The sequence below is a fragment of the Lactuca sativa genome, chromosome 3, assembly GCF_002870075.4.
Source record: "Lactuca sativa cultivar Salinas chromosome 3, Lsat_Salinas_v11, whole genome shotgun sequence".
Taxonomy (NCBI): domain Eukaryota; kingdom Viridiplantae; phylum Streptophyta; class Magnoliopsida; order Asterales; family Asteraceae; genus Lactuca; species Lactuca sativa.
In genome coordinates this window covers 16,261,408-16,279,176 of record NC_056625.2, presented here as the reverse complement: position 1 = coordinate 16,279,176, position 17,769 = coordinate 16,261,408, and the positions used below count along the sequence as shown (strand labels likewise).

The window sequence follows — 17,769 nt, the reverse complement described above, 5'->3', positions numbered from 1 at the left end:
CATTTCTTTTCCTTCCAACTCGGGAACACAAAGAAAAATAATTTTCCTTTCCTTTCTCTCGAACTCGGGAACAAAATAATACATTTTGCTTTCTTTTCCTTTCCTTTCTTTTCTCTTCATATTCCTCTTCTTTTCTTTTCTTTCCTTTAAATGAAACTCGGGAACATGGTGTTAACCTCATGACTTTACTACCTTTCTAATTACCTCACCATAAGAAGATAAGTTAATAAACTAGTCCCTTATCTTTCTTCTTTTGTCATTTTATGTTTAAATAACATCTTATATGTAATCCAAAACGACCTTGTTATTTATACAAATATCATTAACTTGTTGTGGCTACGAGTATATTTTCAATAGCTTCCCATTTGTACATGTCGTCACAACGCAAAAATGTTGTCCCACCTCCATTTTACTTTAGCCATAGTTTATCAAATCAAAACATATTACCATCTCCCCCTCCCCTCACCCCCACACACATTTTACCGCTTGATCGACTCCAAATGTGACAGAATCATCCCCCACTCAACGATAACACAGGCGGTGTTTAGAAACGGTCTCCCAAGGATAATCGGGACTCGGTGGTCCTCTTCCATATCTAAGATTATAAAATCAGTAGGGAACACTGATTTGTCAACTTTGACCAGAAGATCTTTGCATATTCCCCTTAGATATGTCACCGTCTTGTTAGCTAGATGAATTGCCATATGAATGGGTTTTGGTTCCGGAAGGTTTAACTTTTTGAAGAATGAATATGGCATAATATTCACACTAGCTCCCGAGTCGGCCAATGCGTAAAATGTAGCCAAATTCCGGAATTGACATGGCAAAGTGAAGCTCCCCAGGTCCCCCATCTTCTTCGGTAGTATGTTCATCATAGCAGTTGAACAATTATCGTTTAAAACAACTTCTGATACTCCCTCAATCTTCATTCTATTATTGAGGAGTTCTTTGAGGAATCTTTCATACTTTGGCATTTGAGCTATTGCCTCAATAAATGGAATATTAACTTGGAGGGTCTTGATGTGCTCTAGAAACTTCTCATATTCTTCATTTTTCCTATCTTGTATGGCTCGACCTAGGAATGGAGAGGGAGGTTGGTACGGTTTTAATGGAGGATTCTTTTTCTCATCAGATGTAAAACTCGTTGAGTTCTTTTCCTGAACTCGTCGGGTTTTGTCGTCTGTTTGCGATTCATAGTTTTCTTTCTTCACTTCCTGCACCATTTTTGATTCTTCATTCTGGATTGGTGTCATAAGAGTGAAAATTTTCCCAAACTTTGTTGTTATTGCATTTACATGAGCCACTCTCAGGTTTTGCTCGGTGTTGCTCGGAAATCTACCCGGTGACCGCTCATTGATTTACCTTGCAAGTTTCCCTAGTTGCTTTTTAATATTAAGGATCGAAGCTTGTTGATTCCTCATCAATGCTTTCTGCTCTTTTATCATTGCTTGTTGCTCTTGTATTGCCGCATTGGTTTCATTGTGCCTCTTCTCGGATGCGGATTCAAATCGTGTAATCATCTCTTCAAAATCCATCTTCTTTTCTTGAACCGACTCTTCTATTTGATAAAAACCCTCGTGTCTTTGCCTATATTTTTCCTCCTTAGCCTTCTTGTAATCATCATATGGTAGCCATTCCTTTTTAGGTTTTCGCCAATCTTCATCATAAATATCCCCGCTTGAATAACAAACTTGAACTTTCCGGTTCCCATTCTCGTAAAGGTCACAATCTTTAGTATGGTGAGGCTCGCAACAATTATCATAACCCACTCGGATGGAGTGGATGGATTGGTCCATCTTTGTCATCCTACGATCCATACTTTCCAACTTGGCCATCATTGTCTCCATGTCATCCGAAACTGAGTTTATTGTTCCTCGAGTTGAGTCATGTCTCGGGTTATGATATTCTCTAGAATGCTTAGAAAATTCTTCAATCAACTCTTTTATCACCTTGGGTGCCTTCTTTGTGAGTGGTCCTTGGGAGTCAAGTAACTGCCTAGTTGTAACATTCACTCCATCATAAAAGATGGAGACTTCTTGTTGAACGTTTAGGTCATTTTGATGGCAGTTACTCAACAAGCCTTTGTATCTTTCCCACGCCTCATAGAGTGACTCTCCTCCCAATTGTTCAAAGTTGGCAATCGCCTTCTTCAATTTCGCTACTTTGGATAGCAGGCAGAACTGATCTATAAATTCTTCATGCATCTTTTGCCATGTCATTATAGACCCTGGAGGAGGTGATTTTAGCCAATCTTTTACGGCTCCCTTGAATGTAACTGGTAGCATTCGAAGTAGAACTGTCTTGCGAGGCACATTCGGTATGTTAAAGTAGTTGGCTATGTCGTTGACCTCGTCGATACGTTTGTATGCGTCTTCGTGATCCTTCCCGTAGAATGGAATATCCTTCAGTTGGGCGAGTATGTGACCTTTCAGCTCGAAATTGGTTGTTGCAGGATTTGCGGGTTGCACGAGTCCTAGCCCGGTATCATCATGCATCCTCCTTTTGTATTCGCCCATGGGTATGTCTGCAATGTTTTCCATTTCTTCTTTTGGCTCAAGTTCACTTTCTTCTTCAAATTTGGGTGTTTCAGATTCAAAATCTGACATCTTATCGTCTTGAATTTTCTCTTGACCACTTGATTCTCTGATTGCTTTGTCCTTATTTTTGCAAATAATCGATTCCGGATCCTCCATAGGTGTTACTAATGTAGAACTGGAGTTTCTGGTCATAAACTTCCTGAAACAAAACAAAAATCACACGTAAAAAGAACAAAAACGAAACTAGAAACGCGACTCAACTCGTCGAGTTCAAGTATGCACTCAACAAGTTCAACACAAAATCAGAAAAAAAAAATTAATAACGAAAATTTAAAATAGAAAAACTAGTAACTTTATGTGAGATAAATCTCACACAAAGGATCGATAACACTAGCAAATAAAATTACCTATTTAAAACCGTTCCCCGGAAACGGCACCAAAAACTTGATACGTGTGGAATGTACTAGTTTTAATCCTACTAACTTAACACAAAAACAAACACATGGAAGGCAGTGTACCTATCGATTAGCAGTTTAGTGTAGGCACGTAGGGTATAGAACATAAGGAACGGTAAACAATTAAAATTAATACTAATATTATCTAAATAAAACAATTATTAAAAATGGATTTTTCTCTAGTTTTGCAAGACTAGAAACTTAAGCAATTACCAAACACTTAGCAAAGAACAATTAACGGCTAAAAGAGAAGCAAACGACAAATAGATTCAATAAGATTAAAGAGACTTCCGTTTAGATTCAATTCACTTATTCCTATGGTTGATTTCGTGGCAAATAGATTAATATGCCATTGGTTACCGGTTTCTAATATGATTAGGGTCAGGTTCATATTACTAATCCTTTAGCAAACAAGTTAATTCAAGCAATGATCAAGTGATTAAACTAACAAGTTTCCTAGAGTTCAGTTCGAATCAAGTAAGACTTGTAATACTACTTAATTAAATTGGTTGATTCAATTAACTCATATATGGTTGGTCATCACACATTCTCGCACATTAATTTACTTATTTTCTAGTTAACCCTAGGTTATGTTCACAACACTAGGCATACAATCTTGTTTTCACAAAACCATAAGATTCAAGTAATCAAGCAGATGTTTATACAACTCAATAAACTTAGTCATTAACATAAAATAATTATCATTAACACATGAGGATCTTTTAACAAGCTTAACAAAATAAATAACCAAATCAACATAATCCAAAGCCACTTATTAAACCATATTCATAAGATCGTCTAGTCTAAACAGAAATATGGAGTTTTAGCCCATAACTTCAACAAATAAAAACATAAAAACGAAATTCAATGTTGCAAACATGATTCCCACAAAGAATTAAGAGAAAAGTAATGGTTAAATGCCTTTGATCTCTTCAAAAGTAGCCTCTAGTCAAATACTGAGTTCCAAAGCTTCTTGAGAATGTCTCTGACTAAAAGTCTTCAGCCAACATTAGAGTTTCGAGTGAAAACGATCTATATATAGATTCTTAAAAACAGCTCAACTCGTCGAGTTTTATGACCCAACTCGCCGAGTTTTTTACTTAAATCGTGTGTACGGCAAGGCACTATTATGTCGGGAATCTTCATAGCAACTCATCGAGTTGGTGAACAAACTCGCCAAGTTCTTCTTCAATTTTGCCTTCTTGCTTCAAAATCCAATTTCCAAGCTTCTAATTGCTAGGTCCGCTTCCTTTTTCTTCAGAGCATGTCTTTGTTGCTGAAAATGAAATTTTAAACTAATTATGCACCTTTTGTTCATTATTTTAGACAAAAACAACATAAAGTATTAAGATAATGAATGGATTTTATAACTAAATATGTCCATATCAGAAAATCAACATGTGTTCATATCATTTGCATTTGATATGTTTGATTTTCTCGCACAAGATGCGGTGAAGCTTTTTAATAGACTACAACAGATCATGCATAACAATGTTATATCCACTAGATCTATGGATGTAATATTCAAAAGAATTAGTTTTACCATACAAAAAGGCTTAACAACACAGTTTGTTGTTTGTTTGTCATCCCACTCGTTGTATGATGTCATCCCACTCGTTGTATGATGATAACTAAGATATTTTATATGTAATTATTAAAAATAAAAAGACGAGAGAACTAAACCGATGATTACACGGCACCAAGTAGTGCCCAACAAAGAAAGCTATCATCGATATGAATTAGACATGAAAGCTTTTTAAGTTGACTTTGAAAATGGCATCAACACAAGTCTTCTAACCAGTCTTTGGGTTTAGAAAGTCGTTTAGCAACTATGATGTTTCCTAGAAAGTAGAAACTAGAAATGTCTTTCTCATATTTGGTGAAATCAGACTCTAGTGTCACTGATTGAGTCATAACTTGCATAATTTGTTTACGATCGATGCTCTTAAAACTAAGCAAACCAAGAATTAACCAAACTCGTATTACTCTTAAAATCTTTATATTTCTTGATTTTACGGTATATATGCTTGATCAATCAAAGCTTTTTAAAAACCTAATGAATTAGAATTAAGATGAATAGAACAAGTTTATTTCTAGGATTCGGCGATTAAAACCCGTGTTGGAATCTTTGTAAATCTTTATTTTTTGTAATTAATTAAAAATAAATGGTAAGATCTTGTTTCTTTAATGAACTGTTTTATATTAATTCCTATAAATAGATGAAGTTGTAGCTCTCTCTCTCTCTCTCTCTCTCTCTCTCTCTCTCTCTCTCTCTCTCTCTCTCTCTCTCTCTCTCTCTCTCTCTCTCGCAATTATGTGCTTCTCATACTTGCTGAAACTAGCGGTCTGTCTTGTTGCGCTTCTCATACAAACGAATGAAGTTGTCTCTGAAGATCATCTGGCATTACTGGCAATCAAATCCAAGATTACAGACGACAGTCAAGGTTTTTTGATATCTTGGAATGATTCTCTTCCTTTTTGTGAATGGCGAGGAGTGACATGTGGTCGTCGCCACCAAAGAGTCACAAGCTTGAATATATCCAACTGGGGTTTAGTAGGTACTTTATCTCCTTATGTTGGAAACCTCAGCTTCCTAAGGTATATTATGTTTGCAAACAACCAACTTCATGGAGGCATCCCTCCTGAAATAGGCCGCTTACATAGATTACGAGTATTATCCCTTGCTAACAATTCATTCACCGAAGAAATCCCGGCTAACATATCAAGTTGCTCAAAACTGTGGTACTTGGACTTATCTTTCAACATGCTGTCTGGCAAAATTCCAAACGTTTTTAGTTCTCTGGGGATGATCAAAGCGTTAGGATTTGGCAAGAATAACTTAACAGGTGGGATTCCAGCATCCATTGGCAATCTCACATCTCTCGAGCAACTCTCTCTTTCGTATTGTCCATTAGGAGGGAGCATTCCAGATTCCTTCAATCAGTTGAAAAACTTGCGAAAATTAGGCCTTGGAGAAATGGGCCTCGTTGGAGTCTTTCCATCCTTCTTATTTAACCTTTCCAAGTTACAACTTTTAAATTTTCCAGAAAACCAACTTGTTGGCAGTCTACCCTCCAACTTATGTGTGAGTCAACCCCATCTCCAGAGACTAGAATTCTCATACAATCATTTCAATGGATACCTTCCATCCTCAATATCAAACTGTTCGGAGCTGCGAAGCTTTGATGTTTTGAGTAACAATTTCAAGGGGGAAGTAGCTGCTGATTTTGGAAAACTCCGATATCTTAGGTGGTTAACTCTTGGTGGAAGTGGAACTAATGTCGGTCTTGGTGGCATGAAACATTTTGATTCTTTGTCTAATTGCAGTGATTTGGAAGTATTGCAAATTGTGGAAGTGCAGATAAGAAGGGTGCTACCGGATTCACTTGGGAACTTGACGAAACTAAGGTACCTAATGATCGAATCAAGCTATATCTCAGGAACCCTTCCTTCATCTATAGGCAATTTGTTTAGCCTAATTCTACTCTCTCTACCCGAAAATAACTTCACAGGCATGATTCCTAAAAGCATTGGCAATCTTGGCAACGTGGGAGAACTAGATCTAGATGCTAACAGTTTCTCTGGGATCATTCCTCGATCTATAGGAAACATGTCATCTGTAACCAAAATTACGTTAAGTAGAAACAAATTGGAGGGTGCTATACCCTCGACGATTGGGGCATGCAAAAGGTTGCTGCTTCTATCACTTGACGGAAATAACCTCAGAGGGAGTATACCCAAGGAGCTATTCCAATTGTCTTCACTTTCAGTTGGTCTTGATCTTAGCCAAAACAATCTATCCGGAGTGCTTCCACAAGAGATTGAGCACCTGAAGAACTTGGGAATACTTTATTTGTCTGAAAATCATTTATCGGGTGAACTTCCTGGTAGTTTAAGCAGCTGCATCAGCCTTCAAGTCCTAGATCTTTCCAGCAATTTCTTTCACGGATCGATGCCGGAAAGGTTGAGCTCTCTGAAGGGCCTCGAATATGTTAACCTATCACGAAATAACTTTTCGGGACATGTTCCAGCATATTTGCAACAGATTGCTTTGAAGTATCTAGATGTTTCATATAATGATTTCGAGGGGGAGGTATATGTTAAGGGTGTCTTTGCCAACGCAAGTGCAATATCAGTCATTGGGAACCATAGACTTTGCGGGGGAATACCTGAGCTTCACCTACCCAACTGCACAAATATTAGCAATTACTACCAAAAAAGCAAAAAACTTTCTCTTGGTGTTATTCTAGCGATTTCAGTACCATCTTCCGTCGTTGCAAGTCTAGCTCTGGTGTCATTTCTCCTGTTGTATTTTTGTAAGAAGAAAACGTCAGAATCAGAATCAGTAGTGACTGAATCTTTTGACAAGATTTCATATGAAAGGCTTTTCAAAGCAACCCAAGGGTTCTCTTTGGAAAATCTGATTGGTACAGGTAGCTTCGGTTCGGTTTACAGAGGAGTTGTTGATGAAGATGAACATGGCATTGGCCCCACTGTGGCCATCAAAGTAATAAACCTCCAACGAAGAGGAAGTTCCAAGAGTTTTGTAGCCGAGTGTGAGGCCTTGAGAAATATTCGTCATCGTAACCTCGTGAAGGTCATAACTATTTGCTCAAGTCTCGATTTCCATGGCAATGATTTCAAAGCTTTAATATATGATTTCATGCCAAATGGGAGTCTCGAGAGTTGGTTGCATCCTCATGATCATCAACTAGACTTGTCTCAAAGAATAAGCATTGCCAAAGACGTTGCTTATGCTCTTGATTATCTACATTACCACTGTGGAAACACTGTTGTGCATTGTGATTTGAAGCCGAGCAATATTTTATTGGATGCTGATATGGTTGCTCATGTTGGAGACTTTGGACTGGCGAAAATTCTTTCACTTGAACAACTTTCCAATCCACACAAGACTAGTAGCTCAAGCATTATGAGAGGAACTATTGGGTATGCACCTCCAGGTAATGTTTTTTGTAATTCTAATCCATTTGTCACTTTTTACTATGTATACAGGTAATATTAATTCTACGTAAGTTGCAGAATATGGAGTTGGAAATGAAGTCTGCACCAGCGGGGACATGTATAGCTATGGAATCTTAATGTTAGAGATGTTGGCAGGAAAAAAACCGGTTGATCCAATATTTGAACAAGGGCTAAACCTGCATTCTTATGCTAGGAAAGCTTTGGCTGATGGTTTTGTGCTTCAGATTGTGGATCCGATGCTTCTAAATGATGATGTCATTGTCAACCAAGCGTGTTTGATTTCATTGGTGAAAATCGGAGTGCAATGTTCTTCTGAGTCTCCACAAAATCGATTGCATATTGGGACTGTTATTCATGAGCTGCATGCCCTCGCTAATGCTTAAAACCAGCTACCCTAACTAGTTCAACCTTCACTGCACTGGTGCCACCTAAAACGGTTTAGCTAGTGTCATGTCATATGTGTTATAACTTTTGTTGGCATCGATTGTGTTAAATTTGTGTTATTGTAATCATACTCATAATGGTGCGAATGTAGATACACAGGGTGGTGGGTTTAATTTTGTCTTCAAGGAACAAACATGCCCTACACTAAGCCTTTATTTTGCTGGGAAGTGCATATTAGGAATTTAAAATCTTTGAATAATTAAGTTTAAAAAAAAAAAAAAAAAAGTTGGTAATTAAACCTCCCAACACTAGCTGCTTTTATCTTAACCAGTTGTTCCCTCCCAAAAAAAATTCAAAACGGGCTTACATTAATAACCAGTTGTTCAATGCTTTAAGTAGCAATTTGTGCACATCCATTATCAAACTATACAAAGGTCACTCCAAATACCATATAGAATATGCTATATGTTTGACCAGAAATAGTCAAAACATTCCCCATAATTAACCTCTGTAGGTTCTGGATTCCAGCTGCTGATCATGCCTCCACCACTGGTGAACCCCATGAGCTTCCTTCAAATCACGTGCACGACTCAAGTTCACTGTTAAATTTGCAGAGGGAAGAAGGTGAAGCGGATCATGTGATTCCTTCCCAATTGCATCCATGAAAATCCCCCCAATCGAATGCTGTGATGCCAACCGTTCTACCACTCCCACACCCATCTTCTCCATCTTTCTCCGATGTCTAAAATACCCGATATACTCCGAGCAGATATGATCCCCTGGATTCACATACAAACACGGGACCCACGCTGCCAAATCAGCAAACGGAATGTTTCTTTGTTGATTGTTGTTTTTAATCTTCACTGCAACAGCAAGTCCAGCTGTCACAAAACTGCTAGCGATTCTGAGCCCATGTTTCACTTTCTTGTTCTTGATGTTCTCGATTGGAGCCGAAACAAATGGCGGGTTGAAAAGATGTGATTCCAGGAAAATCCCGTTTTTTACCATGTTCTTCCCCGCAAGCATGGCCATGGCGGATCCGAGAGAATGACCGGTTAACCAGAAGTTTTGATTACCGGAAGCGACCAAGTTTCTCACAGCTTGAATGGCGATTTGGAATCTTGATGACTGATGTAACACGTTTTGGACAAAGTGGAGATCGAGTTGCAGGTCTCGAGAGAATGCATCGCCTTTGGTTACTGTGCCTCTGAAAGCTATGATATGAGATGGGGTTGAGGGTGTTGATGATGGGTTGGGTTTGGATTTGTAGATCGCACCAAAGATGGAAGAATCAGCATCGTCTATGAGATGACTGTGTAACTCGAAATGGAAGAAGTTCCACCATGGAGGAGCGAGAGCCTCTGATCCTTGACGGTTTTCCTGGAGGTCACGCTGCATGACGTAAACGCCTTGAACCATGGATGCAGCGACGGACCTTCGGTGATCCACATCGGTCCTGAATCATCAGAGCAACATGTTTACTACTATTTCAAGGATTAAGCAGAAGAAGGTGTTCGATTAAATGTCTTCGGTTAAAGGAAAAAGTGGTACCAGTCAATAGTAGTCAAATGTAAGGGGCCTGAAACCTCAAAATTATCCCTTTCTGGAGCCATCATCAGATCTATGCTCTCCTTTGTGGTATGTTCTTGATTAACACAAACCTATACAGAAACATCATAAAGAAGAGACAAATAGGCACGCATTGGGCGAAATCGGACACAGACAATGTAGAGAGATTGCCAAATGGTCAAAAGACTATAAAGAACCCCAAATTCATATATTATTATGATTCTACGATGCAATACAGAATCATAATTCAGAAGGATTTAGGAACCTAGGAACCAAACAACCCTTCAAATATGTGAAAACGAGAAATTAAGGTAATGAAGTAGAGTTGAATTCAAGGCCCGTTTCGATTGTGGAGGATATGATATTAGAAGCGAAATAAGAAAATCATGAATGCATCATCAGAAACAAAGGAATATGGAGTAATTAGGTTATAGATTTAGAAGGAAAACTGAAGTGGAAGAAAATGTACCTACGGGAGGAGGTCCGGGCATAGCGTCAAACCTTTTTGTTGTGGAATGAGTTTGAATGTTGACGGCATCTATGGAGATCCACCTCCGGTGAAAAATGGAGGAGGGAAGTGCAGGGTTGTTTTCAAAGTAGTGGTGCTGTTGGCGTCTGTCGGTGTCGGTGGTGATATGAGTCCTTGGAAAATGACTTATAGGTAAGAATGTTCGGAGGTTAAATGCTGGCTTAAATGTGAGTGACATGACATAAGGGTGGGTGGTGACATGGCTGAATTGGCTTACTCCTCTTGACTAAATGGAATTAGGGCTTTATTTATGAACGAAACGGTTTATAACCCGTGAAACCACGGTTACAAAATTTATCAAACTTTTATAGGAAAAACTTAAAATTATTAATCAATTATTTTAAATATTTTATTATATAAGAGATTTTTCTAGTTATATAAAATTATAGCCATTGATTTAAATAAATATGTGAAATATATCAATTTATAATTTGTATTAATTTTTATTCTATTGTCATTAATTTAATTTAATTAGGGTGAAAATTTTAAATTTTGAAATTTGAAATAAATAATCAATATGTTGACAAGTGGCATGCATTAATTAGGAGGAATAGAATGACACATGGCAAATGGGGAATACAATATGCATTAATTAGGAAGCTTAATAAGGTGATACATGTTAAAAGGAGAATAAAACTATTCTTTTATTAGAATAGATATTCTTTTTTTAGTCTCCATCATTCTTCCTCTCGTCTACTTTGATGGCTTGGTATGTTTAACTAAGCTTTATCATACGGCCTTCTTAATTAATCAGATCGACTTCTTCAACGTTTCTCCATGTAAATGGTTCAACCCCAGCTCAAGCTCAAGCTCAAAAATTTCAAGACAAAAAGCACAATTGTTCGACTTGTTTCTCTCACACTACCCTTCGTCACCATCTCGACTTGTTTTTCTCATTTTGCTCAATTTCACAACATATATCAGCCTTACCTACAAAATATGGCATGATGAGTCAAAATCAGAATTCAGTTTAGAAAAACCGGACAAAAGGGTGTAACTGTCAATTTTACAATATGCAATTACTTTGTTATGGTTGATATACACGTAGATTTAGCAGAAAAATGGGACAAAGTCGTCAAAAGGGCATAATTGCCAAATTAGCTTACATGGATTGTTTTGACAATCTCACATGGATTATTATAGTATGACGAGAAAATGGCATAATTTGTTTTATAAATGTAAAGTACCTGCTGTATGTAGGATTAATTAGTTTATAAATGTAAAGTACCTGCTGTGATGTATTTTAAATAAAGGTACAAAACTATAAAGTACATTGCCTTAACATTTAGGGGTAAAATGGCCACACAGTGGAGAAAATGGCACAATTGAATTACATTTCTGTGACAAAATAGGACAAAAGGGCATAATTCTCATTTTTTTATTTTTAATTTATATTAAGCTATTGTACTATGAACAATATATATATTTATACTCTGGAATTCTCAAATTACATTGAAGTGATAACAAGAAGATGTAGTGGTATTCATGTGTTAAAAAAGTCATTGACAGAGGCATTTAGGAGTCTTTATGGGGATCATGAAAGATAAGAAACAAGTTTTAGTGTTGATAGCTGCAGGTAATAAGTTTGTGTTATGTTGGTCTAAGTTTGAGTTTTGTGCAATCAGATTGGAGCATTTGCAGCCCCTAACAAGATCTATTGGGCACCTGGTCTTCCAAAAACAAAAGGTGTGAGAAGAATCTTGAGGAAAATTGCTATTGGACAGTTAGATGAGCTTGATGATACAACCATATTAGCAGATCAAATTCAATAAAATGGACAAATTTTCATTTTTATATTAACTTATTGTACTTTGATCAATATATGTACTCTCGTATTCTCAATTTACATTGCACAATATATTCAATTATAGCTTTTAACCCGTCATGTTCTTCCTACCTATACATCATAAAGTAAGAAAGAAGCTGTTTAGCAACAGCAACAACCATATTCTTGGCAGCACCATTGCTGAGCTTAATAAGGTGCATCACAAAAGGCCATAATTAATTATACTTTGAACTCAAAACTTTTTATACTAAACCATTCAATAAAGGGACTTCACAAAATGGCATAATTGTACTCTCAACTGTTGTTGCTTTAATTTTTTATTCAGAACTTTATATTAAGCCATTCTGGCATCTCAAAAACCACAGACCTCTACTTTCAAACATTTGACAATGTGAAAAAGTAATATACAAGAAATAGAATTCTATTTTAATTTATTGCATCGAACCTCTCAAATCAATACAGGGACAATCAATCTTAAGTAATAGTACTGGGAAGTAACAACAGGGGCAATTTGGTCATAATTGCAACAGAACCCCCAAACAGGGGAAATTTGGTCATAAATCGATCGGCTGTAAAAATTGATTTCACTAGAGGATGGTTGATCGATCCAACCCTTGACAGCTTTGTGCCATCCAATCAAGTCAAAAGACAATTGATTTGTATCTCTTAATCCACGTAAGACGTTCCTAATGCTATGTAATCTTTTATTTTCCGTTAATTAATTTTTTACAGCTAACATTTTTCACCCCAGGTGAGATTTGAACAAAACTTTAACTTTGATTGTATTTTTTGTACATAATGGTATTTTTTGATACAATGGTAAACAGATGGTGATCTCTAGTTGACGAAGAGGAAGGCCGATATAAAAGACATGGCTCGATGGGGAGTGAGATACCACACATTTATCAGGGCTAATTAAAATTTCGATAAAAATTATAAAACAAATAAATATTAGAAAAAAATCAAAAGTATTAAAAAAAAGATAAAATAGATGTTTTATATGTACAGGGAACAAACCTTGCAAAAAATTAAAAACCACGAGCCATTTTGTTTACTTTGTATATTATAGGTAAATGCTATCAATTTTTTGCCTGTATTTTATATATTATTAATGAAATTTTATCAAAAATAAATATTTACCATAATAAAAGATTATGAAATTATAATCAATAATGCATTTCTAGTTACTTAGAAAATAAAATTTCTAATTACAAATGAATTGTAAACTTAAAGACTTCCTCAAATAAAGATGAGTTATAATGTAATTTTCATTCCATTTCAATAAATAAAATGAACATTCACTTGTACAATTCCAAAACAGTAGCCAAGCCAAGCCAAACCAAGTGTAATAGTTTCAATCACTCCTACATACCAATCTTAGCAAGCTGCAAGGGAAACCACCATTCCAGTTTATACAACAATAGAAGTCAAAGGCATAAACATGTGTTAAAAAAAGGTAATTTGATGTCTTCCATTTCATCAAGTCATTCCAATCTTTAGTTTTTTGATTCCATTAGTTTCTGAAGGATTACCTGCACAATTCATTCATAAGCCAAACTCTACTTTAGTTACCATGGCATCTTCTAATTCAAACAACAAATCCCACATATAGCTCATATTCATCTCATCTTATATGTATTAAAGAACACAGTCCATAATCACATGTCCCACAAAATGAAATTGATAAATAACTTACTGGTAACAAGCGATTTGATTTCAATCCTTGATGAAGTTCAAAGGAGGAAATTAAAAGCTTCACTGCACGAAACTCGATAGTCTGATTGTGTCCTCTATCTGCAAACTCGATTAACTGTCGATCAACAAGGTGCTCAAAAGCCTGCACATTTTTTCATTCCATAAAATACCTTTTAAAAACTAATATTATTATTATAAGAAAAAAAAAAAAAAAAAGAAGATGAAACTCACCCTTAAGCATACACTACGTGAATGGTAATCATGTGTCTGTAACTGGTAGGAATCATGTACACTTTTGTATTCTGCCATGAGGATGAGCAGGATTTATCATGTAAGAGTTTGCAAAAACAATATTAGAGGACAAAACAAACTGCAGGCTGCTCACCATTCATTACAGAATTGAAGTTATACAGCTCCTGTCCTTTGGTTTCCAACCTCCTCATGCAAACCATTAAATAAAATTCCAGAATTGAGCAATCTGCAACCAAAAAAACAACTCTCTTAAATCTAGAAATGAAAAGGGAATGAGAAAAGATATGAAATCATACCTTTTAAGCAATCCAACTTTGGCTGTCGTTGGATGCTTGAAAGTGCAGATTTGAAGTTGTCGAGTGTCATGAAACCAGATTTCAAATCCATCAAACTTACAGCTGAAAACCTAAATTTAAAAAAAAAAAAACAGAGATAATTTCACAAGTTTTGGAAGAAAATCATATAGCAATATGTAGCGTTTCAGAATAATACACTTACAGAAATCTGATGAAATTACTGAAGGTGGAATCGGAATCTGACAACTTATCAATGACTTCCATGAATCTCTTATCTGCTAATATGTTCTGTAACACACACGTCAAGGAATCTCATACGCTTGTGAAAATCTCATTGTTCTTTTAAGTATCATGTCCCATGAAAAGAGAATGAATAATATATATATATATATATATATATATATATATATATATATATATAAAAGGATACTGAAATTTTTGAATTAAACTCTGTTATGTAGTCATGAGGAAGGCTTGAATCTGTTGGCAATAGTAGAATGTGTTTGAGCAGTCTGCATGTTGAACACAAAAGCATCAAAGCAAAGACTTTTTTGTAACTTTATCAAACTCCCAACCTAATAAAATAATAATAAATGCTAATGATTGAATGATAAAGCAACAAGTGTAATGATCACCTCTGTAAATCATCCTTTGGGGGAGGATGAAACAGTAGTTTCCGATGTGAGAATCGAGATCTTACTCTTTTTTCCAATAACTGATCAGCATCCTGTATGGTATGGATGCACACAAAGTGTTTGATGAAATGTCTCGATCAACTTGTCATATTTACTACAGTATTTAAAAAAACTAACTTTAAACTTTTCAAAATCTTATTCTTAATGATCAAAAAATTTTGTTTTAATGGAGTAAAGTTTGTAACGTACCAATCTACAACTCACACCAATGACAACAGCTTGAGAAGTTACAGACTGCATTGCATCTAACAAGCTATAGAGTAATCTTTGCTTACCCTGCAATGAATCAGACTCATAGGCATAAATAAGTCTAAAGTGCATCAGATATACTTGTTTTGGGAACTAGTAAAATATAGGACAAAAGGAGTAGCTGAAAAACAAGAAATATCACACTTTGAGGATGAAAGATAACAATACATACAATCAGAATTACCTGAGCAAATAGGTCAAACTCATCCAATATGAAGATCACTGTCTTGTGAGCTAATCCACATTCTCTAGTAATGGAAATCATAATCAAATAGAGAACAGTAGAACACTTTGCTACCCAACTGAAACTTACAAGTTAACAAAACTACTCCCTCCATCCCATGAAAATCTCAATATGCACATATGCATGAATATAAATCATGAGTCTTAAATGCTCTCTAATGATGACAAAATAAGGTTTACAATTTTCATAGGACGGGGGAATACACATTTAAAGAAATTAGTCATATGAGGAATGTGAAAATAGATAGACACTGACCTCAACATGGCAATCATGAACTGAGAATTATCATCAAATGATGCCTGCAATACAATCACAAGGTGAACAACTCCTACTTAATTCTGTTTAGAATACGTATCATTTTATTTGTAGATGAACCAGGGGTAGGGGTTGTACCATTTTGGAAAACATCAGTTCATGCTCAATACATAATTGTCTAGCAATTTCCTGAAATGGGCATGAATTAAACTCAAATCAAGAAAAAAACTGAGAAAAAGACAAATTACATTGAAGACATGAGACATAACAAATGGAGTATTATACACTACGTAAACACCTATGTAGAGTGAAGAGTTTCTGAATCATGATCCTATGAATATTTGTTGTGGATTACCATATCCCATGATCATAAACAATTTGATAAAATATTGAAGCTTGGCATATATAGAGTATATGAACAAGTACATGGAAAAGATCATATCACAACAACTCATCACCTTCTTTTGTTGAGTTTACTTCTACTTGAAAGAGGATTGTGTGAGGATTAAAACTTATGGTGTTCCTTTAGAGATGTTGTGTGTAGAACAGATAGACAACATAAGAGTGAGGGGAGGCCATTAAGTCGCTTATCATGTTCTTAAAGTACTTGTTTATCCATCTCATCCTAAATTATATGTCACAAATAAAAAGCATTTTTGGGAAGACATAAAGCAACAAGGGGAGAATATAACTTCAAAGGTAAAAGGAAAATGAATTTGGAAATTTCACCTTTAGAGCACAATTATCATCACAGTGCAAAAGCCCATTTAGTTTAATCTACAACAATCACACAACAAGCTAATTAGACTTTAATCATTGTGCCTGAAATTAGTTAGACCTAAAACAACCAACAGGTAGTGAGTATCAGAACTAATAGACGAAAACAAAATGTGTTGAATGGATAAAAAACATATATATACCACTGAGATCATTTCAGGATATTCTTTCAGCAAATCCTCTAGAACAAGATCCAACACCTAATTCCATAATCAATGAAAAATCACAGTAAATACTACAAAAAAAAAAATCCAAGTAGTTAACACAGAGAAACTTTCTCTGGGTATTATACCGCAATTTTGCCGCATCCTCGAGGACCCAGAAGCAGAATCGAATTGTTACAGGCCTCAGTTACCGAACTTGATACGATAAATTTCAACTTGCTGAAATTTGTTCAGAGATTAAATACGTCACAATGGAGGCCCAGGAAAAAAAGAGAGAGAGAGAGAGAGAGAGAGAGAGAGAGAGAGAGAGAGAGATTATAGTATCCACATGTATATAATTGGAAGATATATATAGAAAATTCAAATAGCCATCAACCAAACCTGTAGTTGCTATCGGGAGAATCGGAGAAGAGGGAGAAGATGAAATTGGCATCACATAGTCTTCTACGAAGAAGGACTAGCGCTTCCTCTGCTGTTCCCCGATCCATTGGGCTCATCGGCGACTTTTCTCTACTGTGGACTACAACCAGTGGCGGAGATATGTTGGGGGCACCAAAGTATCAAACAAAGGGTCAGGTCAAAATTATTTTAAACAATATTTCAGGGGAATTTTATTCGCACACCTAAAATCAAATTATAGCCTATTCTGATCACAGTCAAACCACAAATCCATGCGTCACGTCTACTTTACATTGACTTGTTTTTTATTTTTCATTTTATCCTTCTTATTTACAATAATTACAATATCAACCCTTACAACTTAATTTTTTGTTTTTTTTATTTTTGCTATTCAAAAAATTACATTAATATGATATTAAACATATTAAAAAAACTCAATTACAAAACATCGCAAATAAAAAAATTAAAATATTTAAAAAAAGTTGGTAAAAGTACTCATG

At 35.8% G+C, this 17,769-nt stretch overlaps 4 protein-coding genes across 4 annotated transcripts; 1 reads left to right on the top strand and 3 right to left on the bottom strand.

Moving 5' to 3' along the window:
* Positions 1-479: 479 nt before the first annotated feature.
* On the bottom strand, positions 480-1,223 carry LOC111894296 (uncharacterized). The gene has a single exon (XM_023890374.1). The coding sequence runs from the start codon at positions 1,221-1,223 to the stop codon at positions 480-482; it is 744 nt and encodes a 247-aa protein (XP_023746142.1).
* Positions 1,224-5,263: 4,040 nt separating this feature from the next.
* LOC111894263 (putative receptor-like protein kinase At3g47110) lies at positions 5,264-8,532 on the top strand. Its single transcript, XM_023890338.3, has 2 exons — positions 5,264-7,953; positions 8,033-8,532. The coding sequence occupies exons 1-2, from the start codon at positions 5,307-5,309 to the stop codon at positions 8,356-8,358; spliced, it is 2,973 nt and encodes a 990-aa protein (XP_023746106.1). The 5' UTR covers positions 5,264-5,306; the 3' UTR covers positions 8,359-8,532.
* Positions 8,533-8,707: 175 nt separating this feature from the next.
* Positions 8,708-10,632, bottom strand: LOC111894264 (GDSL esterase/lipase At4g10955). The gene is made up of 3 exons (XM_023890339.3): positions 10,398-10,632; positions 9,911-10,020; positions 8,708-9,815 (listed from the first exon to the last, which is right to left on the bottom strand). The coding sequence occupies exons 2-3, from the start codon at positions 9,973-9,975 to the stop codon at positions 8,861-8,863; spliced, it is 1,020 nt and encodes a 339-aa protein (XP_023746107.1). The 5' UTR covers positions 9,976-10,020; positions 10,398-10,632; the 3' UTR covers positions 8,708-8,860.
* A 2,861-nt stretch (positions 10,633-13,493) lies between these two features.
* LOC111894287 (origin of replication complex subunit 4) lies at positions 13,494-17,482 on the bottom strand. Its single transcript, XM_023890367.3, has 16 exons — positions 17,252-17,482; positions 16,999-17,089; positions 16,850-16,906; positions 16,659-16,706; positions 16,068-16,118; positions 15,930-15,973; positions 15,615-15,678; positions 15,371-15,457; positions 15,122-15,213; positions 14,917-14,998; positions 14,689-14,774; positions 14,487-14,596; positions 14,324-14,416; positions 14,170-14,240; positions 13,940-14,080; positions 13,494-13,775 (listed from the first exon to the last, which is right to left on the bottom strand). Exons 1-16 carry the CDS (start codon positions 17,365-17,367, stop codon positions 13,740-13,742), a joined length of 1,269 nt encoding a protein of 422 aa, XP_023746135.1. The 5' UTR covers positions 17,368-17,482; the 3' UTR covers positions 13,494-13,739.
* Positions 17,483-17,769: the final 287 nt, after the last annotated feature.